Source organism: Microcebus murinus, chromosome 22 (assembly GCF_040939455.1).
Source record: "Microcebus murinus isolate Inina chromosome 22, M.murinus_Inina_mat1.0, whole genome shotgun sequence".
NCBI classification, from domain to species: Eukaryota; Metazoa; Chordata; class Mammalia; order Primates; family Cheirogaleidae; genus Microcebus; species Microcebus murinus.
Window position 1 is genome coordinate 23282037 of NC_134125.1, and position 25087 is coordinate 23307123.

Sequence of the window (25087 nt, forward strand, 5' to 3'; positions counted from 1 at the left end):
TTCCACGCAGAGTATCAGCATTAGGATCACAGTTTGTAAGATGCAGACTGTGCCTGTGTCAATACAGACAGTGACTGGGAGCTGCAGAGACCAGCTGGGCTCTCAGGTCTCTGGGCCTTGGGGAGGTGTGTGCCTGTGACCAGCAGGGGGCGCTGGGGGACTGCCCTGTGGTCCCTACACAGCTGCTCAGGGAGGACCAGTCACTCCAAGGAGCCTTGGTCTGGGGGTTGGGCCCTGTGCTCACTGATGGGGACTCAGCAGCTGTGTCCTCTCTGGCCTGGCACAGTCCCCTGAACAGGGCCCTTTGTGTGGGCCCAGCAGCTACTTCCTCCCAGGGCTCCCCCAAGGGGCAAAGCAAAGCCCCCTCCTCAGTGTGCAGTGAGAGCTGAGCTCCAGCCCAGGGCTCAGGGCGGGGCTGGGCAGTCCCTGGATGGAAACACGTTTGCATGAGCAGCCCCTCCTCTGCAGAGGGTGGGGACAAAAGGAGGCCTGGGCAGCCCAGCCCCACTGTGGGGACCAGGGGCTGTGTGCACCATGGCCTGGGCTCCTCTCCTGCTCGTGGTCCTCTCTCACTGCACAGGTAGGGACAGGCCTGGGAGACTCAGGGCAGCCCCAAGTCCACTCTGTCTCTTCTGGCTCAGGACCAGAGATGTTAACCCCGATCTCGGCCCCATCATCCATGTGTGTCTGTTTGCAGGTTCCCTGTCCCAGCCTGTGGTGACTCAGCCGCCCTCCCTCTCTGCATCTCCTGGGACATCAGCCAGACTCACCTGCACCTTGAAAAGTGACATCAGTGTTGGTGGTAAATATGTGTACTGGTACCAGCAGAAGCCAGGGAGCCCGCCCCGGTACCTGCTGTACTACTACTCAGACTCGAACAAGCACCAGGGCTCTGGGGTCCCCAGCCGCTTCTCTGGCTCCAAAGACGCCTCGACCAACGCAGGGATTCTGCACGTCTCTGGGCTGCAGCCTGAAGACGAGGCTGACTATTACTGTAATATATGGGATGGCAGCTCTAAGAGTTACACAGTGATCTAGACACACGGGGAAGTGAAACAAATATCTCCTCCTCTTCTTCTGGCCCTGTGATTTCAGCCTTTGCTTGTGGCTCTGACAAAGTCTACCTCAGGGGTGACTTCTGTGGTAAGATCTTCTAGCAATACCTGATTTTTCTTGGGCAAATAAATGTGACAATGTTACATCCTGCTGTTCAACTCAACTTTTGGATTGACCCATTGCTCAAATATTTTCATCCTGTGCATGTTTTGTCTTGAAAATTCCTTATGTAAGTTAAAAATCTCTCCATGGAGACTTTGGAGGAGACTAAACATATTTCACTCAGGTGATGTCTCGCTCAGAGTAGAAAGTGTGAGAAAAGATGTGAGTGGGATTGCAGTCCTGGCAGACGCTTGCCTGGGTGCACGTGACCTGCTGGCGTGTGGGGAAGGGGGCGTGGGCGGCTGGCTTGCAGTCAGGGGAGGCCGACAAGGTGGGCAGGGAGAGGCCCAGACCAGGACAGGACTCGCTGCTCTGAGGCTGCTGGGCAGAGTGTGGGAGCAGCAGGCCGGGGCTGGGCTCTGCTGGGCTGAGACTGTGCTGTCACCTGCAGTGTGACCCGAGGGGGTGTGGTTTGGACTCTCCCTTCACCCAGTGAAGCAATGCATGACCTGCCAGCTGTTTGAAGACAGTCACCCTAAAGGCTCTTTGGAGGAGATTCAAGATTTTTTGCTGTATTTTCTAGATTTAGAAATGGAACCTATATCCATAATCTCTGGACGGGCAATACAAGACCTTTCTCTCAAAATACACCCCGTCTGATAGCTGTCATGGCCTGTCCCAGAATTGGAGGGTGTGTCCCTGCCCACATTGGTGCTGCTGGCCTGGTCCTGTGGGGGGAGTAGATTGGGGTGTGACGCATATTGGGGGAATGTGAGACTCAGACCTTTCAGCGTTTTGTAGGAACTGGGGAATAGGCATCCCCATCCTCCAACAATTAGCACAGAATGTTCCATGTAACAGGACCCAGGAAATACTAGAAAGGCAAAGAGAATGATGACGATTTGTATGAAGTGCCTCTAACGTTGCTCTGTGAATGGGGCAGGGAAAGAGATTCAAGGCAGCTCTGTCTTCACTTTGTGCTCTAAGGTGCAGGGTTATGGGCTGTCCCCATCCTGTCCTGGGTCACCTCTTCCTCAATATTCTGTAACATGACCCAGGCCTAGGTGTCTGAGGCCTCTGCAGATATCCTGCCCTAGCTCTGCCCACCCTCAGGGACCCTGCCCTGGGCTCACAGGTCTCTGCACTTCTCCCTGCTGGTCCAGCCTCATGCAGGGACCAGGTCCTCGGGAGAGAAGCTGACACCTCCTGCCCTGGAAGACATAACAGCGCTCGGTGGAATGGTCAGGTTGTGTCGTATTACCATCAGGGATATCTCATCAGAACTCTTGACCCTTTGAAACAACCAAGTGCTCGTGGAATCCCAGTTCTTCACGTGTGTTCCAGGCCATCCTAGCCCAAGAGCTCTTGCTTTTATTTCAGGGATGACCTCAAGAAAGGGATTCTTACATGACAAACAGCAGTCAGTCGTCACCACACAGGTGGCTGTGTCTTCTCAGTGCCAGCAGTGATGTGCCCCACGTGTCCTTCCAGGGTCCTGCACACAGGCTGTGCACACTCACTGCCCGTCCTCTGGGAGAAACGTCACCTCCCCCTGCACTGGGGTCAGCAGCGTGGGGTGAACAGTGTGGTCTGGTCCCACCAGGTCCCGAGAGAAACCACAAATGCGGATACATGGTGGTTCTCAACCTGCAGGGTCCCATGTTGCATGTCTTGCTTCATGCATGGCCACGTGGACTCCTGCAATACTCTGGGCTTCTATCCGAGGATGAAGGTGCTGATGACGGTTCAGCATGTGGAAGGAGCCTCGTGCTAACCCTGGGTACCTGCTCCACAGGAAAATGAGACACACGTCTCCTCTCTGATCCCCCATCCTGACCCATGAACCCACTCTGTCATTTTATGGCCAACACCAGACTCAGGGAACATTCCTACAGTCATTCCTCACTCCAAGACTAAGATTCTGAGATGCATCCCTGGATCTGGAAACATCTACCCACCCAATGCTAATACTACGCTATTAAAATAAAAGACCCCCGTCTCGTCATTGTCCCATAGACAGGCAGGTCAGATGGGAAATGCCTTTGGCCATCTCAGCTGTCTGGGCACGTGTCCTTGCTGTGTGTCTGTGTCCATGTCTCAGGACGGGCATGTGTTCAGGAGTGAGAGTGGTCACCATGTGGTCCAGGGAAAAGGTGTTGAGTTTTGTGAAGTCAAAAAGGCAACTGACACATGTCACTGCTCTTGGCTGTACCTAAGGCAGCTCCCTGATGTCTGCAGGTTCCTGTGATCGTCCTCATATTGGGCAGGAACATTCCCTCGAATGGATGACTGGGACACCACAAAATATCAGGCAGGAAGAAGGTGCAGATTTTAGAACAGACTAATCAAAGAAAAGCCACTAGATGATGCCCAAGGAAACTAAAAGACATTTGATTGTAATACAAGTCCCTATAGGTGTAAAAACAAAGTGGACAATGACGCTTTTAAGTCACCATAAGGTCCTTGTGGAAACAGATGGCGACTACCAGCCCACATGTGGCAGGGGCAAAAGAGAGGACAGAAACCTCTGGAATCCAGATGGAGGGAATGTCTGCATTTTTGTGGTGTTGAAGGGATGAAAAACCCGCCAGAGGCTCGCTGGAAAGTCCTGCAGGCTCACAGCGCAGGGGGAGGGAATGTGTGGAACACACAGTTACTGTGAAGGAGGATCACCACCACTGCCAGCAACAGCGACAGTTCCCATAGTTTTCATAGTTAATACGTGGGGACCTGTCCAACACCTAGCAATAGTGATTATGACAGAGACAGGGATTGTGTAAACTTTTTAAATATTCTCCATTGTAGGGAAATTCGACAAAATATTAAATTAGTGGACTCTAAGAAGACAGGGTTGCAATATCTAGGGTCACTACTGAAACTGTAGGATGTAAAAGTAAATACCTAGTGAGTGTGAAATCATTCAGTGGAAATGCTTGATTCATGAAAAATAAAAGGTGAGAAAGCAGGAATTAAGCAAGGAAGCCCAAATTAAGAAAGAGAAATTATACACAAACACAAGATCAGTAATTGCACTAAATGGGTGGATGGGATGAAAATAGAGTTCCTTACAGCAAAGACACAAACGTGTCCTGCTCCTTCTGCCCCACAGGGGAGTTTAGAGATGAAGAGTTTCCACATATTCTGTTATGTTAACAACAAATCATTCAAACATAGTGTGTATATATATATATATATATACATATATATATATTTTTTTTAAATTTCTGGTTATGAGGCGCATGGTGTGCTGCGTTGCTGCGTGTGGGGTTGGGAGGAGCGTCTTCCTGTAACGATGACGCTGTTTCTCCTCTGAGCGGGCAGCTCCGCTGAAGCTCCCGCTGGACATTGGCGGTTACTTAGAGAGAAAGAGGGTCGGCAGCCCAGGCTGGCAGTGCCACGCTGTGTGTCACCCCCGCAGCCCTGGTCCCCACACTGCAGCTACTGCACACAGTTTACAGACTGTGCCAGTGGGAAGCCCCTGTCCCTTCACACTCCCAGTCACGGCTCTGAGGTTTCCCAGGGGGCTCACTGCTGGAGGGAGGAGGACCGGCTTGTCACCCACGAAGAAGACGTGGTGTCATTTCAACTGTGCAGGCAAGAAAACGTTCTCAGGGCTGGGGTTAGCTTTGGGGAAAATTAGATCATCAGGGCAGGATGTTGAGAACACATGTAGCTCATCCTTCAGCCCTGAAGTTTCCAGATAAAAATGCAGGATGCAGGTCACTAAGGGTGTGGGGAGCTGGTTTGATGACAGCTGTCACTTCAGATCAAGAGTGCATTTCCGCCGGGCGTGGTGGCTCACGCCTGTAATCCTAGCACTTTGGGAGGCCGAGGCGGGCGGATTGCTCAAGGTCAGGAGTTCGAAACCATCCTGAGCGAGACCCCGTCTCTACCAAAAATAGAAATAAATTAATTGACCAACTAAAAATATATATACAAAAAATAGGCCGGGCATGGTGGCGCATGCCTGTAGTCCCAGCTACTCGGGAGGCTGAGGCAGTAGGATCGCTGAGCCCCGGAGATTGAGGTTGCTGTGAGCCAGGCTAATGCCACGGCACTCACTCTAGCCTGGGCAACAAAGTGAGACTCTGTCTCAAAAAAAAAAAAAAAAAAAAAAAAAAAGAGTGCATTTCCCCTTCCTGAAGTCATAAGCAGCACTGGGACCCATTTGGGCAGCTTCAAAGAGAAGGATGATCATACAGGGTGAGAGAGACATGAGGCTGCAGGACCATTTCAGCAGGTGGAAAGCAGACCACAGGGGACCCATTTCCAGGATGGTTTGACTGATGGCAAAGAAACTAAATGCTTACCAAGGGGAATGTGTCCCATTTCTCCTTAGAATGGCAAAAGGAAAATTAATACAGAAAACCAATCAACCAAAAGCAGGCACTGTTACGGATCTATGGACAACTCCTTTTCATATTATCATAATATAATATCCAAAATGTCTTAGATAAAATTTTTAAAAATCAGTTGACATATCAAGAACCAGAAAAATAACAACTTGAATTTTAAAAAGACAATCCACAGACGCAGATACTGAGATGATCTTGGTGATGAAAATATATGGCTCACATCCTTAAGTCAGCAACCACACAATTCCTTTGATGAGCTATTTCTGATAATCTTGAAATAAATGAGAAAAAATTAAAACTCGGAAAAATTTACAAGTCATAAAACAAAGTAAATATAAATTATAACACCAAAAATTTTTAATGAAATTGAAAAACAAAATCTCTTTGAGGAAGCTCAAGTACAAGTGACAATGAAACTGAAATTGGGCCATTGGACAAGACATTTAACACAACTAGAGAAAGTACAAGCCACAGTTATCACTGCCCAGCAGGGGGCGCTGTGGGTCTTCTCAGAGCTGAGCCAGGCCTGAAACAATCTCAAATGGTTCAAATGTCATGGTCCCTGGGCCTGTGTTCACAGGACTGAGTTAGAGGTGACAGCAGGTGTTTCCTCCCAAGGGGCAAACTCAGAACTGACACCACGCCAACCATCCTGACAACAGAGCAGTCCCCTGGGCCAACACACAGACTCACAGGGTGCTGGTGGTGTTGGTGACGGGCCCATGTTTGCATGAAGCATGACGCAAACACACGCTTCTCCCAGGGAGCTGAGGAGGAGACACGGGAACCATCCCAGAGACCAGGAACAGCTGTGGGTCCAGAGGGTCTTTGGCAAGGCCACACCATGGCCTGGACTCCTCTCCCTCCTCACTGTCTGCCCAGGTGCAAAGGGACTTCAGAGACCTTTGGAGGGTCCCCGTCCTCCTTCCCAGTCCCAACTCGTGTCTGATTCGGGTTCCAGGTTCTGTCCTCAGTCTGTGGTGACTCAGGGGCCTCCCATAGTGTCTCCCGGAGGGACAGTCACTCTTTCCTGAGGCTCCAATGCTGGGGCCATCACCAGTGGTCACTGTTGACACGGGATCTCACAGAAGTCTGGCCATGTCCCCAGGATGTTAATAAACGATATAAGCAACAAACAGTCCTGGATGCCCGCCTGGCTCTCAGTTTCCCTCCTTGGGGGCACAGCTGCCCGGGCTCTCTCGGGGACCCACCCCAACACTGGCACGCATGCTTCAGTATCACCAAGTGTGTAAGGATGGTGACAAAGAAGAAGGAAAGCCACTGGCAAATAGAAGCTAACGAGAACCTGTCACAGAGAGAACTAAAGGGCTTTGATGAAAGAAGGTCCCGAGTCCAGGCAGGGAGGTGACCAGAGAGGGCAGCTGAGGAGCCGGGGGAGGCGCCACCTTCCTCAGGAAACAAAACAGAAATGAAAACAACACACCCCAAACCTCCCTCGACCCAACCACCCGGCTCCTGCCCAGTGTCCCCACTGGCTTCTCCTCCAGTCCCTTCCACAGTGTGGACCGTCCTCACCCTCCCCTTCCCGTCTCTGAGTCACGACCTCCCTTCTCAACCCTCGGGTCTCTCTCCTTCCTTCCACTTCCCTCCTGTCCTATGAGCTCCTCAACTAATTACTAAAACATTTCCTTTATGACAAATGCCCAGGACTGTCACAATATCTTTTCTTGGGCATATTCACTCACACCCTCTATTTTTCTTCAGCTTCTCTGACCCTGCACTTCAGAAGAAGCCCCCAGCGAGCCGATGCCCTTTTCTCATCACTCCAGGACCTTCCCCTGCTCCTCCCTGGTCTGTCCTCATCCCCAGGGAACCCAGGGAGTCCCCAGCCTGCTCACGAGTCCTCCAGATACTCCCACTCTGTCCCTGTGTGTGACCTCCTGAGGAATCCCGGGGGGAGAGACACCTGCTTCAGGAGCAGCCTGGGAAGCGGGTTCAGGGACAGTTTGCATTGGGGTCACCCCTTCGTCTTTTAAAGTGAAGTGAGTTGTGTGTCCTGTTCCCACTGATAAGGCGGAAATAGCAAACGAAGGACTGAGATAAGGTAGCAGCTGACTAGAGGAGGGGCCTGAATTTGTCCCTGAGCAGGGAGTGGGCAGTGGTCAAGGCCCTGGTGGGGACAGGAGCCTCTGTCAGGTCCCCCTGGCATCTGGTCACAGGCACCATGGGCCTCGGCCTGGGCAGCAGGGGGCGCTGTGGGCCTGCCATGGCAGGACTGTGAGGCTCAGCTGGGAAACCAGACACTTGAGCATGGACTCTGCTCAGGGGTCACTGGGCCCCTGGGGAGCCTCAAGTCAGGCGAAGCCAAAGCCACCCCTCTCAGAACTGACACCCAGCCACTGGGGCTGCACACAGGCCCAGGGCGGGATTGGTGGCAGGGGAGGAGCAGCACATTTGCATGCAGGGCCCCTGTCCCTCCTGTGGGCTGGAGGGTGGATAAGAGACACCTGCAGCGTGGCAGCCTCGGCAGAGCTCTGGGTGTCTGCACCATGGCCTGCGCCCCACTCCTCCTCCTCACCCTCCTCCTTCACTGCACAGGTTAGGACGGTCCCCAGCACCCTGACCCCCAGCCCACTGACACCCCCTCCCAAACCCATGCCACACTGTCCTTCCCCCTTGTCCTTCCTCCAGGCCATACTGTGTGTCTGTGTTTCCAGGGTCCCTGTCCCAGCCTGTGCTGACCCAGCCGCCCTCTGCATCTGCCTCCCCGGGAGCCTCGGCCAAGCTCACCTGCACCCTGAGCAGTGCGCACAGTGGCTACACCATTGCGTGGCATCAGCAGCAGCCAGGGAAGGCCCCGCGGTACTTGATGCAGCTTAAGAGTGATGGAAGCCACAGCAAGGGGGACGGGGTCCCCGATCGCTTCTCGGGGTCCAGCTCCGGGGCTGACCGCTACTTAACCATCTCCAACGTCCAGCCTGAGGACGAGGCTGACTATTACTGTCAGACTTGGGACAACAGTGGTGTTAATCACAGTGACACAAGCAGATGGGGAAGTGGGACAAAAACCTCAGCCTGCTCACATTCTTACTCTGTGACAATATTGAAATTTAAAAATGGGTTCAATGTACAGAGAACCTACTTGGAAGCACCTCTGCTTTCAAATATTTCTAGTCTCACCTTTGTTTTCAGTGTATCTGAAGTCTCAGGAAAACTAAAATTATTAAAAAACAAACAACAACAAAAAACAAAACCCTGATGACACTGAATTGTATCCTGTTCATCCAAATATGCTAAAACCAGCGCCCCTGTGTTGTTGTTTTGTTTGTTTGTTTGTTTGTTTTCTTGAAGATGGAAAACGAGCCTCTCCTGCTCACATCTTGGTTTGTGCCCAGGGACACTCCCAGCAGGTGACAGTCCTGCAGCTTGGACTGTGTTCTTCCAGTTGTCACAGAAGACACCCCCCTCCCCTCCCAGCCATCTGTGCAGGGGCTGCCCGGGCCCCCTCCAGCCCGGGAACCAGGCGGTGCCGTGGGACATGCTGCCTGAGGACACGGGTCAGGGCTGGGTCCAGGCACAGGGCTGGCCGGGCCCACTCTGTGTGCCTGCAGCCTCAGTCACCACGTCAGCACGGAGGGCTGGGCACGGGGGCTGTGGCCCGAGGCCAGCAGAACTCCCGGGGGGGGAGGGGAGGGGAAAGACAGCCCTCCACTGCTGCCAGAGGCTGAGCCCGCTCCAGGGGCGTCGGGGAAAGTCGGTCCCAGGAACGTGACTTCCCAGCTCATCCCACTCGGGAACACGGGGACCCACTGGTGGGTGTCCCTGAGCCCACGGGCACTGACTTGTGTCCTCTCCTCTCCTGCCCCACTGGGCTTGTCACCAGCAGCCCAGGAAGTGAGGTCTGTGGGACATAAGGGACCGGAAACCACCCAACCTGCGCATGCGTCACTCTACCCGTGGAGCTCTGGATGGGCCCAAGTCTCAAGGTCACAGTCTGTTGTACAGGCGGCTGCACACACATGGGGGTGACTATGGGGGCTGCTTCCAAGGGTCCGAGAAAGAAAGCCTGAGGTTGTGACTGGGACAGGAGTGAGGGGTGTTTGGAGCTCCAGCCTGATTCTCCTTTGTCAACACGGCCTCCCTGACACCTGCGGGCTCCAGGCTGATGCTCAGGTGTCACTGTTGTCACAGCTGAATCCAGCCCGATGCCACCAGGAGCTCCCATGCCAGGGTGAGGTAGTAAACAATGTGGCCTATGTGGCCCACACTCAAACCCATCCCTTCCCTGTCCCTGCATGCGACCCTAACGTGCTCAGGTTGTGGCTTCTGCTTTGGCTTGTGCTCACAGAAGGCCTGATGCCCGTCACCTGGCTCCTCGTCATGGGGTCAATGAGATAACGCTCCTCTCACTGGCTTCCCAGTGTGCCCAGAGCACCTAACTCCAGAGGTGATAAGAGCGCCCACGTGTGGGTGGGGAATCATGGGGGATGGCAATGCCCAGCACTGCGTCCCTTCCCTACTTTAGTCCCCTGAATGGAATTCTTCCCCTCTCTGGGTCTTTGGTTGGGATGGTGCTGGATGCACCTCAGTTCCTTGGGGACTAGAGCAATAAAAGCACGGCCCACAGAAAGCTGTCACCTGGTACCTGCCAAGAGCCACCAAGGGAGCTGCTCTCTTCCCTGCTCCTTCCTGCATGGTGCTGTCTCTGGGACCTGGGATGTTCTGCCTCGTCCAGGTCCCCGGTCCCTCCATGCTCCGTGGGGGACCAGGGGCTGTGGGGTGGGAGGAGCAATTGTCTAATAGGTAGGGGTTTCCGTTTGGGAATATTTGAAGCACTTCCAATGGTGTCTGCAGGGGAAATCACCATCTCCACATCCCCTCAGGAACTGGTGTGACAGTGAAGTCAGACACTTAGGGACACGCAGCTCAGCGTTCGAGAGGCTCTGGCGTGGCCCAGGCGGGTGGAGAAGGGAAGCCAGCGCGAGGCTCAGGCTTGGCGGCCCAGGCCCGCTGTCCTGTGCAGGGCTGAGCTCTCTGCAGTTGAGTTTCCTGCAGAGACGTCCTCAGGGAGGCCGAGACCCAGGATCGTGCAGGAAAGCAAACTGCAGAGAGCAGGGGCTGGATGAGGGGGGGGTCGGAGGACAGGCGTGGGGCTCCCGTGGTAACAGGGGTGCACAATGAAGAGGACATTGTCTTTTGTGACCCTAAGAGGGAGGACAGATGGGGCCTAAAGCCATGCAAAAGAAGAGACCTGGGCCCTGGAGCTGAAGTGGGCCTGGCCTGTCCCTGAGTGTCCCTGGAGAAGATCACACGACATCCATGGTCCGTGTGCTCTGTCCATGGCTCCCTGCCCCACCTGCTGTCCCACACAGAGCCTCTGAGGCGAGCAGGCCACAGCCTTCCCAGTGATCTCTCTCCCAGCGCAGCTCCCAGGAGCGGGTCACACCCTGCCTGAGCGGGGCTTGCCCAGCCCCGTGGAGCAGCACAGACAGGAAGACCCATCTTCGCCGACTTGTGGCTGGGCGAGGAGAGGTGGGCCTTGGGGCTCCACTAGGGGCCTTGGGGAGCAGAGCTCAGAGGTTCTCCCCACGCCTGCTCTCCTCCCCTCCCCTCCTCCCTCCCTCTGCTCCCAGAGGCTCAGGCCAGCAGAGGAATCAGGGCGCCCCGAGGGGCCTGCACAGCCAGGGCCCCCGTCCCAGGACTGTCCCCACACTCTGCAGGGCTGTCTCTGAGGTGGCAGGAGCATTTGCTCCACGTGCCCAGGGTGGGATTGGAAGATGCCGGTCCCCACTTACAAGGTGCTGATCCCCGCTCAGTGCCCAGTGAGGAGGGACAAGGATTTGAGGACCCGGGAGGCTCCCGCCAAAGGGCTCAGCTGCCTCCTCTCCCCTAAACTCACACTCAGCGTTTGTGCCGCTGTGCAGTGTCCGTCTGGGATTGGCAAATGTTCATTATTTCGATTCTCCTGCTCATTCTGCAATGTGGGTCAGCAAGAGGCTGGGAGGGAGAAGGGGCCCCCAGGGAGAGGCTGGGACCAGGGACAGCTCCTGGCCATCTGGCCACCAGGCTCTGCTCTGCCTGGGAGGAGGAAGAGGCAGCAGCTCCTGGTGCCCTGGAGGGAGGTGCTCCCTGTGCCCACTGGGCTTCCTGCTCTGTGTCCCCCGGGCGCCCCCCTGTGAGCCTGAGCTCCCAGGACTGTCCTGTAACCGCACGGGAAGCTGGGCAGGGGAGGTGGCTGTGAGCAGACCTGAGACTAAGGTGCATTGGGCACGGACACTGCCCAGCTCCGCCCTTTTGGGAAGACAAAGTGCCCAGTGGGGCAGACAGGACACATGGGTTTGGGGGGCCTCTGGGCAGCAGGGGGCGCTGTGGCCTGTCCCTGAGGCCTGTGCTGTGGGTCCCAGCTGGGAGCCCCACCTGGCCCTGGTCTGAGCCCTGTGGCCCTGCTCACTGGGCCAGCAGCTGTGTCCTCACTGGTCCCTGGGGAGCCACGGAACAGCCCTGCCCAGACTGGCCACTCCCAGGGTCAGCTTTCCAGGCAGGGGTCCGAGGCAGGGCCCAGGGTGGGGCTAAGACAGCCCAGGAGTGGCTGGTTTCCGTGAAGGGTCTCAGTCTACCCCTGGACTTCCAGAGGGGTAAGTAGGACTTGGGGGCTCAGAGCCCGCTGAGGGTCCTCAGGACACAGGGCTGAGGGGTCTCCCATGTCCTGGCGCCTCTGCATCTCCCACTTCTCATTCACTGCACGGGGACTTGGGCCAGGTGTCAGGCTGGGGATGAAGGACCAGGGATCCTGGATGTGTCCCTGTCCACTGACCCCGCCCTCACTCTGTCTGGCCTGAGGTTCTGGGTCCTGGACCCAGTCTGTGCTGACTTGACCGTCTGCAGCTCCCAGTGTGGGGGCAGCGGCCCCATTTCCGTCCCTAGAAGCAGTAGAAATGCCGGGTCTGGCTTTATTGTATCCTATTTCATTTTTTTCTGGTACCAACATGTCCCAGGCTGTGGTGACTCAAAAACACGTTTGTCAACATCTCCCTGCCCAGCAGCAGCGGGCCGTGCTCTGAAGGCCCACTTGGGTGGAGGCAGTGGGGTCAGTGAGGCCAACCCTGCACCCCAGCCGGCACCAACCAGGCTGGGCAGGGCAGTGCGGGCGGGAGCTGTCACCTCCTCTCCCGGCCCGACTCAGGAGGGCCCATGGCAGACCTGGACCTCCACCCCATCCCCGGCACTGACAAGAATGGCATGGGACCAGGCACGGCTAGTCAGCACCCCAGCACCCACCCTGACTCCTGACCTGGGGTCCTGACAGCCAGGAGGGCGGAGCTGTGACCCACCTGGTGACGAGAACACTGGACAGAGGGAGCGAGTCGGGTCACTGGCGCCCAGCTGTCCCCTCCCGCCTGGCGTCAGTAGGCACCACAGAGTCCCGTGGTCGGCGGACCTCCCACCCGTCTGAGGGGACCCGTCTGTGGAAGCCACTGCTCCCCTTCCCGAGCGCGGCGGGCAGCCCTGGGGCAGCGAGGGTCAGGGCCCCGCTCTGCTGCACAGTGGGAAGCGGAGCCGCCACCCCCGGCCCGGCGTCACTGGCAGGAGGGTCCCCTGGCAACAGAGGGTTAAATAACAGCCACACGCTCCTAATATAATACTGCAGAGTCTAGGGTACAAACACTGTCACTTGTCTTATCAAGAACCAGAAAAATGACAACTGAAGTGAGGGATGAAATCCACACACGCGGACTCTGCAGTGTTAGCAGCGCAGACGCTGAAATGACGTCACAGAGGTTTGTAAAGCAACAGCAGGAAATCCCTGGGATGAGTGCCTGCAACCACTCCTTCAACAAAGGGAAAAGGAGGAAATACCAGAAAATAGAGATATATAAGCTCAAACCAAATAAATATTACACAGCTGAAGAATACACTAGGTGGGATTTTCAAAAGAAAGTTCAGGAAGAACACGAGAGCTGGTAACATTGGAGAATCCACCACTGGGGAAGGTTTTCCTCGCCACGTGAGAATGAAGTGAGCATTAGGGGTGAGGGAGTGAAAAGCTAGGGATCTGGTTTGACCCAGGGAAAGTTAAAGTGGACAGTGTAGAAAAAATAACTCCACATCACCCTCCACACGCACGCGTGCACACACACACACACACACACACACACACTCACACACCAGGCTGGTGCACAAGTAATTATTCTACAAGTTTTCTACTCAGACACAAACTTTTGTTTCTTTTTTGTGGCTTCAGTAATTGGAATCATCTCTTCGGCTAAGCTTTATTCTTTTTATGACAAAATAATATTTACTGCATATTCTTTTTGGTGAGAAATTGTTCAAACGTCATTTTTAAGAAGACAGCACTATGTACCCCATTTTCTCTTAGTCTCACATTTTGAAAGGTCATTCCAAAGGCTCTCACAAATCAGGGTCATATGAGACTTGCACAGTGGACAGAGCAGTGGGGAGGCAGGGCTGGCTCTGGGACACTCTGGTCACCATGTCACACGACAGTGTTTCTGAGACTGGACCCCAGGGGCCAAACGGAGCCTGCTCCTGAGAGGTGTGGGGTGATCAGACCTGGGACCAGCACCTGCCCTGCCTGGTGCCCTCTGCTCAGGGCACAGCTGTGACCTCCCCAGCCCTTGGGACCACACAAGCCCCACCCCCACGCACCCCTGACACCCTCAGGCACAGGGGCCTGACCAGGGCCCAGGGGGGGCAGAAAGCCGGGGCCATTTGCATGGAGGAGCCTCCCCTCTCAGGGTATGAAGAGGGGAAGGACAGACCTGGGGAAGCTGCTGCAGCTGCGGGCATAGAAGGCAGCACTCGGGACAGTCCCGCCATGGCCTGGGCCCCGCTCCTGCTCTCCCTCCTGGCTCACTGCACAGGTGAGCTGACTCGGGCCAGGGAAGGGCCCTGGGAAGACCGTGGGGCCCTGCTCTGTCCTCTTGTCTCCAGACCCAGAGTCACCATGTGTGTGTCTCCCCCTTCCAGGGTCCTGGGCCCAGTCTGCGCTGACGCAGCCGCCCTCGGTGTCTGGAGCCCCGGGGCAGAGCGTCACCATCTCCTGCAGCAACATCAAGGGTAGCTATGCGAACTGGTACCAGCAGCTCCCAGGAACGGCCCCCAAACTCCTCATCTATGCTAACAGCAATAGACCCTCGGGGGTCCCTGCCCGGTTCTCTGGCTCCAAGTCTGGCAGCTCGGCCTCCCTGACCATCGCGGGGCTCCAGGCTGAGGACGAGGCTGACTATTACTGTTCATCCTGGGACAGTAGCCTGAGTGGTCACACAGTGCTGCAGACACAGGGGGAAGTGAGACAAAAACCTGCCCCTGCTTTCCTGTGATCACTGTCACGACTGCCTGTGACAAACGCCAGGCAAAACATTGACTGTGGCCGACCCCAGGCACTCACGTCTGAGGATCTAACTCTCAGCGCACAGACCTGCTTTAAATGCTCACTGACCTTCCAAAGTCAGTGACCTTGCCCTCTTTCATATTATTTATTAAAACATCTTTATTAAGGTATATTATAACATGTATGTCACAAATAGCCCCTTTTAAAATATACACTTCAAATTTTCTTTAGTGTTTATTGAGTTGTGCAACCATCACCATAACATGAATTTAGAATATTTTCATCACCCTACTAATAAACAGCTATTAGTCTAATAGCTAGTACTACTATAACTTTGGCTTGTGTATCCAATTTTCATTTCCCACATAACTTATATTAATACATGAAAATGTTTACTAGGTGAATTTTCATACACGAAATATATCAAGACATAATTTAGTACTTGATTCATTTTTATTGCCAAGAAAAACATTCCATGGCATGGATGTCCTACAGGTTGTTAAACCATTCATGAGTTGTTGGACATTTACTTTGTTTAAGCCTGTTCATTTTATAAGTAAGGTTGCTGCAAGCAACAAGTTTCCAATTTCCCTGTGGATTTATGTTTGTATTTTTATTGGGTAGATTGGTAACAGTGGACTTTCGGGGTGATGTAATTACTGTCTTTCAGGAAATGTCAGATTGATTTCCAAAGGGGCTGCACCAGTTCGCATTTCCATGAATAACACACGAGAGTTCCAATTTCTCCCCATTCTCATCAGCATTTGTCATCACGGGTCACTGTGTTTGTGGCCACCCCAGTGTGTCTGCAGCGGTCCATCTCTTTGACTCGATGGCATTTCCCTGGTGGCTCATGGTGTGGGACCCACTCGGGTGCCACCTGCTTCCAGTCACGCAGGGCAGCGAAGGTCTGAGGCCCTTCCTGAGTCTCTCCCTCAGGACACGCTAGACTGAGGCGGGTTGAATCCCACACGCAGCCTGCCCCCCACGGAGCGGACACGCCTGTCCCAGCACAGACTCCTCTCAGGGGCAGCGACGGCAGAGCAGGTGACACCCCCGTCCCAGGCCAGAAGACGAGGCGCCCTGTGGACCCCGCCTGCTGGCGCTGCAGCTCCAGGCTCCAGGCCTGTGCTAGAGCCGGCTCCTGCGCAGCCACCGTCCCTCCCCACGGGACACACGGCAGGTCCAGCGAGTGTCCCCTGTGCCTCAGCAGAGCATGCGCCACTGGGAGCCGGGACTCGGATGGGGACGTGGCTGCAGTAGCTTCTCTCTGTGCTCACACGGTGCCAACAGCATTGGCCAAACAGCCCATCAGCTTCCAGACACCCTCATGACAAAGAACGCAGAACAGGATTCTAGGAAAAAATAAAAGTTCCTATAGATGGAATGAGATTTAAGTAAGTGTAGAGGTAGACTACATCAATGGGTAGAATTTTGTTAACAAAAATATAAAAAAAAATACATTTAATATGCCAAGAAAGAAATCAGACCTAACAGGTACAGTGTACGCTACCTGGGTGATGGGCACAGGTAACTTGGGCTCAGGCAGTACAGAAGCAATTCATGGAACCAAGACATTTCTTCCCATGGAGTAATCTGAAATTTTAAAATAAAAAAAGAATAAATGTATTTGAATAAATGCTAGTCAAAATTTTTATTGAATCTTAAGATTGTTTTGATAATAATATGGGAAAATTTAAATCCAGGAAAAGCCTCAAATGTTTTGCAAATGAACACAAAATGAGTGGACACACACTTACATTTTGAGACACAGACTAAAGCAATATTAATGTCAACAGTCTAAGACTATTGCTGGAACAAATACAAGAAAGTTTCATTAACAGTTCAGAAATAGTCCTAGGTATGAAATGCACTAGGATGCATTTAAAGTACCATGTAGCAAACACGATGGACTCAATGACCAAACAGAGGCATGAATCACAACAAAAACATTGCTTCCAAATTTTGTACACAGCGAGATTGAGAATGATATGTAGGAAAAGTATTTTAGCTTAATTTAAAAGAACAAGCAGTGCCCCCCTGGTGGAATAACACAGAAAGCCTTTCACTGCTCGGGAACTACTTGAGAACTGACAACAGTGAGTTTCAGATTTTCCATCCCACACAGCAGGCCGTGCAGGGCTGGGATCTTGAGAGAAACAGAATGAGGTGACGTCACGGACGTGGGCTCCGCCATTGACTGGGCAAGCCAGGGAGCCTCCCTGGGCTGTCCTGATCCTGCACAGACTTGAGTGGGCACCAGGGCTCAGGGTTGCAGCCCCGCTCCGGGTGCAGGGAAGCCTCCCAGCGCTGGGCCTGCCTCCCCTCTGGGCCAGCCTGAGCTCCAGGCCACTCGTGACACGCAGTGTTCCTCACAACGGCGTGCAGGGGGCTTCCTCGGTAAGTTAAAGTTGTTTTGAGTTGGGGCCTCTGAGAATCATGTGAAAAGAAAGGCTCAGAGAAAAAAGTGATTTATTTTTGGGAGGGGCCCTGGAGAAAGACACATGGGGACGGGGCTGGCGTGGGGGGGATGGGGGCTTCAGACCACAGCCCTGACCCCTGTGCAAGGAGAGAGGGAGGAAGGACGGGCAGTCGAGTCTCAGACCACAGGCAGGTCTGAGGATGTCCCAGCAGGCTGAGCGGGTCCTGGCCCATGGGGAGCCCATTGGAGGATCCTGCTTCCTGCAGGGGGACCTGGCTGCAGGGTCCCCGGGCTCATCACTGCCTCAGCCAGCCCAGGGGCAGGGCTCAGTCACCTGTGCTCCTCCCTGCAGGTTCTCCTGGACGGAGGTCTGGGTGGGCACTTCCATGGCCACAACTACTGTCCTCTGCTGCTGTGTCCACCCTCAGGACAGGGCTGTGTCCTGCTCCACCTCCACCCCATGCAAGGTCAAACCTGAGATGTCCTGGGGTTGGGGGCCTTGGGCACCCACAGGCCCTGCAGCCACTGAGACGCCCCCTCTGCCCAAGCTGCATGCCAGGGACAGGGGCTGTGGAAGACTTGACTCACAGCAGCCAACTCTTCTGGGGTCAAAGTGAAGTCCTCAGGCCTGGGTTGTCCTCTGGAGCCATCCTGATCCTGCTCGAGTGCTGGCCCTTCCTGCTCCAGTGACCTGGGTCCTGCCCCAAAACTCCTGTTCCATTCCCAGCATCTAACACATGGCAGGCCTTCCTTGAATATTCTTTTAAAGAATGAATGAACAACTCAGCCTCAGTTCCCTGCCAGATGATTATTTTCACACCCCCATTATTCCTATGAAAAGGTAAATGAGTTCCCTGGACATGAATCTCTCTAAATTGTGCAAACTTCTTTTCACACTGTCACTCCATGGTGACAAATGCATAAACAACACTACCATAGTCCTGAGACCTGTTCTACCCTGTGGCCTTCCCTGCATCAGCTGCAGCATCACAGTCTCTCTGGGGTCACTCGCGCCCACCGCACACTCTGACTGTCACCTCCTCTCCCACAGCCTGGGCTTCAATCTTCTGTCCCCCTGTCCCACCTCAGAGGCACATGCCATTCCTCCCCTTCCCTACTTCCTCTGCTGTCATCTCCCTCAGCCTCCCAGGAATGTTTCCTGCCCATTCTGTGCTTCAAGGTCTCCTAAAATTCCTGTCCTAGAGCTGAGTCTCTAATAGGGTGACCGAGGACAGGCACAGCTGTGGGTAAACCTCTCCCCTTAAATGAAGGAGACTCAGCCTCATGGCCCTGGGCATTGTCCCCACTGGATGCCTCAGCCCCACCCCCACCCCCTCTGCCCCACACCAGTGTCTGCCACCCCCTCTCTGAGCCTTGCTCTGGACGGGCTGAGCATCCCACAGTCTATGTTCCCCTCTCTGAACCCCATTTTCCTCTTGGTGACCTCCTGCTCACACCAGTAGCCACAGCAAGTGCCCCTCCTCTGAGCCGTCCTCCCAGAGAGACCCTCGCTGTGCTCTGCTCCAGAGCAGGTGACACGCTCTCAGGGACCAGGAGTCTACACGGGCCTCCTGTGATAGGGCCTCCTCTCACCCATTTTTGCCAACAATTCCCAGAGAGTCTCTGAAAAGTTAAAAGAAAACATAGACAGTTACACAGCTACTAAGAAATACAAATAATTTCCACTAATAAAAGAAATGTGCAACAGAATGTGAAATGTATCCAGATGACATAACATATCACTATATATAAAGTAGAAATTCATAAAACTGTGCATGGTGCATATACTATATATAAGTCAATTTCAGAATGTCACTCCCACCCTGACCTCCCGCTGGAGCCCGTCTCTCCCCACAGACAGGGCAGGGGCTGCTGCAGCCATGGCAGGTGCAGGAGCTCAGGGTGGCCCAGGACAGAGCAGTGGGTGTGGCTGGAGCCCCAGAGCCAGGGCAGGGGCTGCAGGGCTGTGGGGTGGGCGGGGCCAGACCAGGAAGGGGCTGAGGGGTGAGGACTGTGGGGTTCATGCAAACAGTCCTGGAGAGTCACTAACAATTTAATCCTGGGGTCACCTGCCTGACCTGAGTGCAAAGCTCTCTCCGGGTTCCTGAGGACAGAGGCCTGAGGGAATCAGAGGATCCTGATCATAGTTATTTATCACGAGAACCTCAGAGTCTAGGAGTGTCGGACCATTGGCACAGTCAAGCAGATTTGCATCTGGGAGACAGTGAGGAAGGGATGGTGTCTGCACTCATGTGCCCAGGAATCAATGTCTCTGCAGAGACATTAAAATGTCACACTGACCTTCCTAGTAAACTATAAAAAATATGAGTAAAAAAATAAAAATAGGGAAATTATATTTAGACTGATACAGCTGGAGCCCATTCTACTAAGTGAAATTTCACAAGAATGGTCATGCAAGCACCGCATGTACTTACCATTGACCTGTGTATAAATTGATCAATACTTATGTACACATAGAGTAGTGACATTTACTGAGTGTCCAGCAGTGGGAGGGGGTCGGGTATGGGTATATTCACACCTAATAGGTGCAGTTCACACCCTCTGGGAGAGTGACAAGCTTGAAGCTCTGACTCACGCTAGACGAAGAAAATAGATACAACCTAAACATTTGTATCCTGTAATATGCTGAAATAAAATGAATTAATTAATTAATAAACACCTTGCATTCTCTGTAAAACAAAATACTAATAAGAAATATAAGACACAGATAATCAGAAAAATATAAATTTAGGAAGATAAAATTCACTTTAAAAACTTAAGAAATGTGTTGGACTATGAACAATTAAATGTTATTCACACCAACCTACTAATTTTTCACAAATTGTATCTAATCAGTATCCTCATTGTGTGAGTTTTGAAATATTTTCTGAGTTGCTGAATTTTAAATACATCACTGAGCCAATTCCTAGTGGTTCTTCCATTCCATTTGCCTGAACAGCCTGTCCTGCCATTCAGATCAGTTCAATGTTCCAGCAACTGAGGAGCCTACAATGATGGCACATGAGAGTCATTTAGGTTTTTCTAGAATGTAGAATAACATGGGTGGCTGATACCTAAAAAAGTTATGTATGCACATGGTCGCACCTCTCATAGTCCAGGGTTCCTTCTGGGAATGAGAAACCCCAGTGATCACTCACAGTGTACTGGGGTCACTCCACCAGGGAGTCAGCCCATGGGTGTGTGACCAGAGACAGTGACTGGGGAGCTGCAGAGACCAGCTGGGCTCTCAGGTCTCTGGGCCATGGGGAGGTGTGGCCTGTGACCAGCAGGGGGCGCTGGGGGACTGCCCTGTGGTCCCTACACAGCTGCTCAGGGAGGACCAGTCACTCCAAGGAGCTTTGGCATCTGGGCTGGGCCCTGTGCTCCCTGATGGGGACTCAGCAGCTGTGTCCTCTCTGGCCTGGCACAGTCCCCTGAGCAGGGCCCTTTGTATGGTCCCAGCAGCTGCTTCCTCCCAGGGCTCCCTCAAGGGGCAAAGCAAAGCCCCCCTCCTCAGTGTGCAGTGAGAGCTGAGCTCCAGCCCAGGGCTCAGGGCGGGGCTGGGCAGTCCCTGGATGGAAACACGTTTGCATGAGCAGCCCCTCCTCTGCAGAGGGTGGGGACAAAAGGAGGCCTGGGCAGTCCAGCCCCACTGTGGGGACCAGGGGCTGTGTGCACCATGGCCTGGGCTCCTCTCCTGCTCGTGCTCCTCTCTCACTGCACAGGTAGGGACAGGCCTTGTAAACTCAGTGTCATTTTCCATAGTTGTCAGCCCCTTTGTCTAAGACCCATGGAGTACTTCAGTCTGGATTCTGCCCCAGCACTCAAGAATGTCTCTCTTTGCAGGTTCCCTGTCCCAGCCTGTGCTGACCCAGCCGTCCTCCCTCTCTGCATCTCCTGGAGCATCAGCCAGACTCACCTGCACCCTGAGCAGTGGCTTCAGTGTTGGCAGTTATGGTATATCCTGGAACCAGCAGAAGCCAGGGAGCCCGCCCCGGTACCTGCTGTACTACCACACAGACTCAGATAAGCACCAGGGCTCCGGGGTCCCCAGCCGCTTCTCTGGCTCCAAAGACTCCTCGGCCAACGCAGGGATTCTGCACATCTCTGGGCTGCAGCCTGAGGACGAGGCTGACTATTACTGTATGACATGGGATGGCAGCTCTAAGAGTTACACAGTGATCTAGACACACGGGGAAGTGAAACAAAAATCTCCTCCTCTTCTTCTGGCCCTGTGATTTCATCCTTTGCTTGTGGCTCTGACAAAGTCTACCTCAGGGGAGACTTCTGTTGTCACATCTTCTAGCAATACCTGATTTTTCTTGGGCAAATAAATGTGACAATGTTACATCCTGCTGTTCAACTCAACTTTTGGATTGACACAGTGCTCAAATCTTCTCACCCAGTGCATGTTTTGTCTTGAAAATTCCTTATGTAAGTTTAAAATCTCTCCATGGAGACTTTGGAGGAGACTAAACATATTTCACTCAGGTGATGTCTCGCTCAGAGTAGAAAGTGTGAGAAAAGATGTGAGTGGGATTGCAGTCCTGGCAGACGCTTGCCTGGGGGCACGTGACCTGCTGGCGTGTGGGGAAGGGGGCGTGGGCAGCTGGCTTGCAGTCAGGGGAGGCCGACAAGGTGGGCAGGGAGAGGCCCAGACCAGGACAGGACTCGCTGCTCTGAGGCTGCTGGGCAGAGTGTGGGAGCAGCAGGCCGGGGCTGGGCTCTGCTGGGCTGAGACTGTGCTGTCACACGCAGTGTGACCCGAGGGGGTGTGGTTTGGCCTCTCCCTTCACCCCAGTGAGGCAATGCATGGCCTGCCAGCTGTTTGAAGACAATCACCCAAAAGGGTCTTTGGAGGAGACGACCCCCTCCTAGATTCAAGATTTTTGGCTGTATTTTCAAGAGTTAGAAATGGAACCTTCATCCATAATCTCTGGATGGGCAATACAAGACCTTTCTCTCAAAATACACCCTGTCTGATAGCTGTCATGGCCTGTCCCAGAATTGGAGGGTGTGTCCCTGCCCACATTGGTGCTGCTGGCCTGGTCCTGTGGGGGGAGTAGACTGGGGTGTGACGCATATTGGGGGAATGTGAGACTCAGACCTTTCAGCGTTTTGTAGGAACTGGGGAACAGGCTTCCCCATCCTCCCACAACTAGCACAGAATGTTCCACGTAACAGGACCCAGGAAATACTAGAAAGGCAAAGAGAATCATGATGATTTGTATGAAGTGCCTCTAACGTTGCTCTGTGAATGGGGCAGGGAGAGAGATTCAAGGCAGCTCTGTATTCTCTTTGTGCTCTAAGGTGCAGGGTTATGGGCTGTCCCCATCCTGTCCTGGGTCACCTCTTCCTCAATATTCTGTAACATGACCCAGGCCCAGGTGTCTGAGGCCCCTGCAGATATCCTGCCCCAGCTCTGTCCACCCTCGGGGACCCTGCTCTGGGCTACAGGTCTCTGCACTTCTCCCTGCTGGTCCAGCCTCATGCAGGGACCAGGTCCTCGGGAGAGAAGCTGACACCTCCTGCCCTGGAAGACATAACAACGCTTGGTGGAATGGTCAGGTTGTGTCACGTTACCATCAGGGATATCTCATCAGAACTCTTGACCCTTTGATCAATCACGTGCTCAAGGAATGTCAGTTCTTCATGTGGGTTGCAGGCCATCCTCCCCCAAGAGCTCTTGCTTTTATTTCAGGGATGAGCTCAAGAAAGGGATTGTTACATGACAAACACCACTCACTCGTCACCACACAGGTGGCTGTGTCTTCTCAGCGCCAGCAGTGATGTGCCCCACGTGTCCTTCCAGGGTCCTGCACACAGGCTGTGCGCACTCACTAGCCATCCTCTGGAGAAATGTCACCTCCCCCTGCACTGGGGTCAGCAGTGTGGGGTGGACAGTGTGGTCTGGTCCCACCAGCTCCCGAGAGAAACCACAAATGCGGATACCTGGTGGTTCTCAACCTGCAGGGTCCCATGTTACATGTCTTGCTTCACGCGTGGCCACGTGGACTCCTGCAATACTCTGGGCTTCTATCTGAGGATGAAGGTGCTGATGACGGTTCAGCATGTGGAAGGAGCCCCGTGCTAACCCTGGGCACCTGCTCCACAGGAAAATGGGACACACGTCTCCTCTCTGATCCCCCTTCCTGACCCATGAACACACTTTGTCATTTTATGGCCAACACCAGACTCAGGGAACATTCCTACAGTCATTCCTCGCTCCACGACTAAGATTCTGAGAGGAATCCCTGTATCTGAAACAATCTATCCACCCAATGCTCATACTAAGCTATTAAAATAAAAGACCCCAGTCTAGTCATTGTCCCATAGACAGGCAGATCAGATGGGAAATGCCTTTGGCCATCTCAGATGTCTGGGCACGTGTCCTTGCTGTGTGTCTGTGTCCATGACTCAGGACGGGCATGTGGTTAGGAGTGAGGGTGGTCACCATGGGTCAAGGGAATGGTGCTGAGTTTTGTAAAGTCAAAGAGTCACTGCTCTTATCTTTACCTAAGGCAGCTTCCTGATGTCTGCAAGTTCCTGTGATTGTCTTCAAATGCTGCCGGAACATTCCCTAGACTAGATGATGGGGACACCACAAAAATCGGGCAGGAAGAAGGTGCAGACTTTAGCACAGACTAATCAATGAAAAGCCACTAGCGTATGCCCAAGAAGACTAAAACACATTCTACTCTCATGCAATTCCCTGTAGGTGTAAAAACAAACTGAACAATGATGGTTTTAAGTCACCACAAGGTCCTTGTGGAAACAGATGGCGACTTCCAGCCCACATGTGGCAGGGGCAAGAGAGAGGACAGAAACCTCTGGAATCCAGATGGAGGGAATGTCTGCATTTTTGGGGTGTTGAAGGGATGAAAAACCAGCTAGAGGCTGGCTGGAAAGTCCTGCAGGCTCACAGCGCAGGGGGAGGGAATGTGTGGAACACACAGTTACAGTGAAGCCAGAATCACCACCACTGCCAGCAACAGCGACAGTTCCCATAGTTTTCATAGTTAATACGTGGGGACCTGTCCAACACCTAGCAATAGTGATTATGACAGAGACAGGGATTGTGTAAACTTTTTAAATATTCTCCATTGTAGGGAAATTCGACAAAATATAAAATTAGTGTGGGCTCTAAGAAGACAGGGTTGCAATATCTAGGGTCACTACTGAACAGAAGGATCTGAAAGTAAATAGTTATGGAGTGTGAAATCATTCAGTGGAAATGCTTGATTCATGAAAAATAAAAGATGAGAAAGCAGGAATTCAGCAAGGAAGCCCAGATTAAGAAAGAGAAATTAGACCCAGACACAGGATCAGTAATTGCACTAAATGTACATTCATGGGTGGATGGGATGAAAATAGAGTCCCTTACAGCAAAGACACAAACGTGTCCTGCTCCTTCTGCCCCACAGGGGAGTTTAGAGATGAAGAGTTTCTACATATTCCATGATGCTCACAACAAATCACTCAAACATAGTGTGTGTGTGTGTGTGTGTGTGTGTATATATATATATATTAAAATTCTGGTTATGAGGCGCATGGTGTCCTGCGTTGCTGCGTGTGGTGTTGGGAGGAGCGTCTTCCTGTAACGATGACGCTGTTTCTCCTCTGAGCGGGCAGCTCCGCTGAAGCTCTCCCTGGACATTGGCGGTTACTTAGAGAGAAAGAGGGTCGGCAGCCCAGCCTGGCAGAGCCACTCTGTGTGTCACCCCCGCAGCCCTGGTCCCCCCACTGCAGCTACTGCACACAGTTTACAGACTGTGCCAGCAGGAAGCCCCTGTCCCTTCACACTCCCAGCCACAGCTCTGGGGTTTCCCAGGGGGCTCA

At 53.3% G+C, this 25087-nt stretch overlaps 1 protein-coding gene, 1 long non-coding RNA gene and 3 gene segments (V, D, J or C); 4 read left to right on the forward strand and 1 right to left on the reverse strand.

Annotated features, from left to right (window-relative positions):
* The window catches only part of LOC105882024 (immunoglobulin lambda-1 light chain-like), a 273592-nt gene that overhangs the window by 40480 nt on the left and 208025 nt on the right, over positions 1 to 25087 (forward strand). The window lies entirely within an intron of this gene.
* LOC105876334 (putative non-functional immunoglobulin lambda variable 5-48) lies at positions 483 to 1219 on the forward strand. The segment is given in 2 exon segments: positions 483 to 580; positions 698 to 1219. Coding segments are annotated over 2 exon segments (387 nt in total).
* Positions 14194 to 14830, forward strand: LOC105879416 (immunoglobulin lambda variable 1-40-like). The segment is given in 2 exon segments: positions 14194 to 14356; positions 14463 to 14830. Coding segments are annotated over 2 exon segments (501 nt in total).
* LOC142863493 (uncharacterized) lies at positions 15123 to 21258 on the reverse strand. The gene is made up of 3 exons (XR_012914288.1): positions 21168 to 21258; positions 16340 to 16422; positions 15123 to 16201 (listed from the first exon to the last, which is right to left on the reverse strand). It is a non-coding gene; the product is annotated as an uncharacterized LOC142863493 (long non-coding RNA).
* LOC105879422 (putative non-functional immunoglobulin lambda variable 5-48) lies at positions 20835 to 21594 on the forward strand. The segment is given in 2 exon segments: positions 20835 to 20973; positions 21095 to 21594. Coding segments are annotated over 2 exon segments (387 nt in total).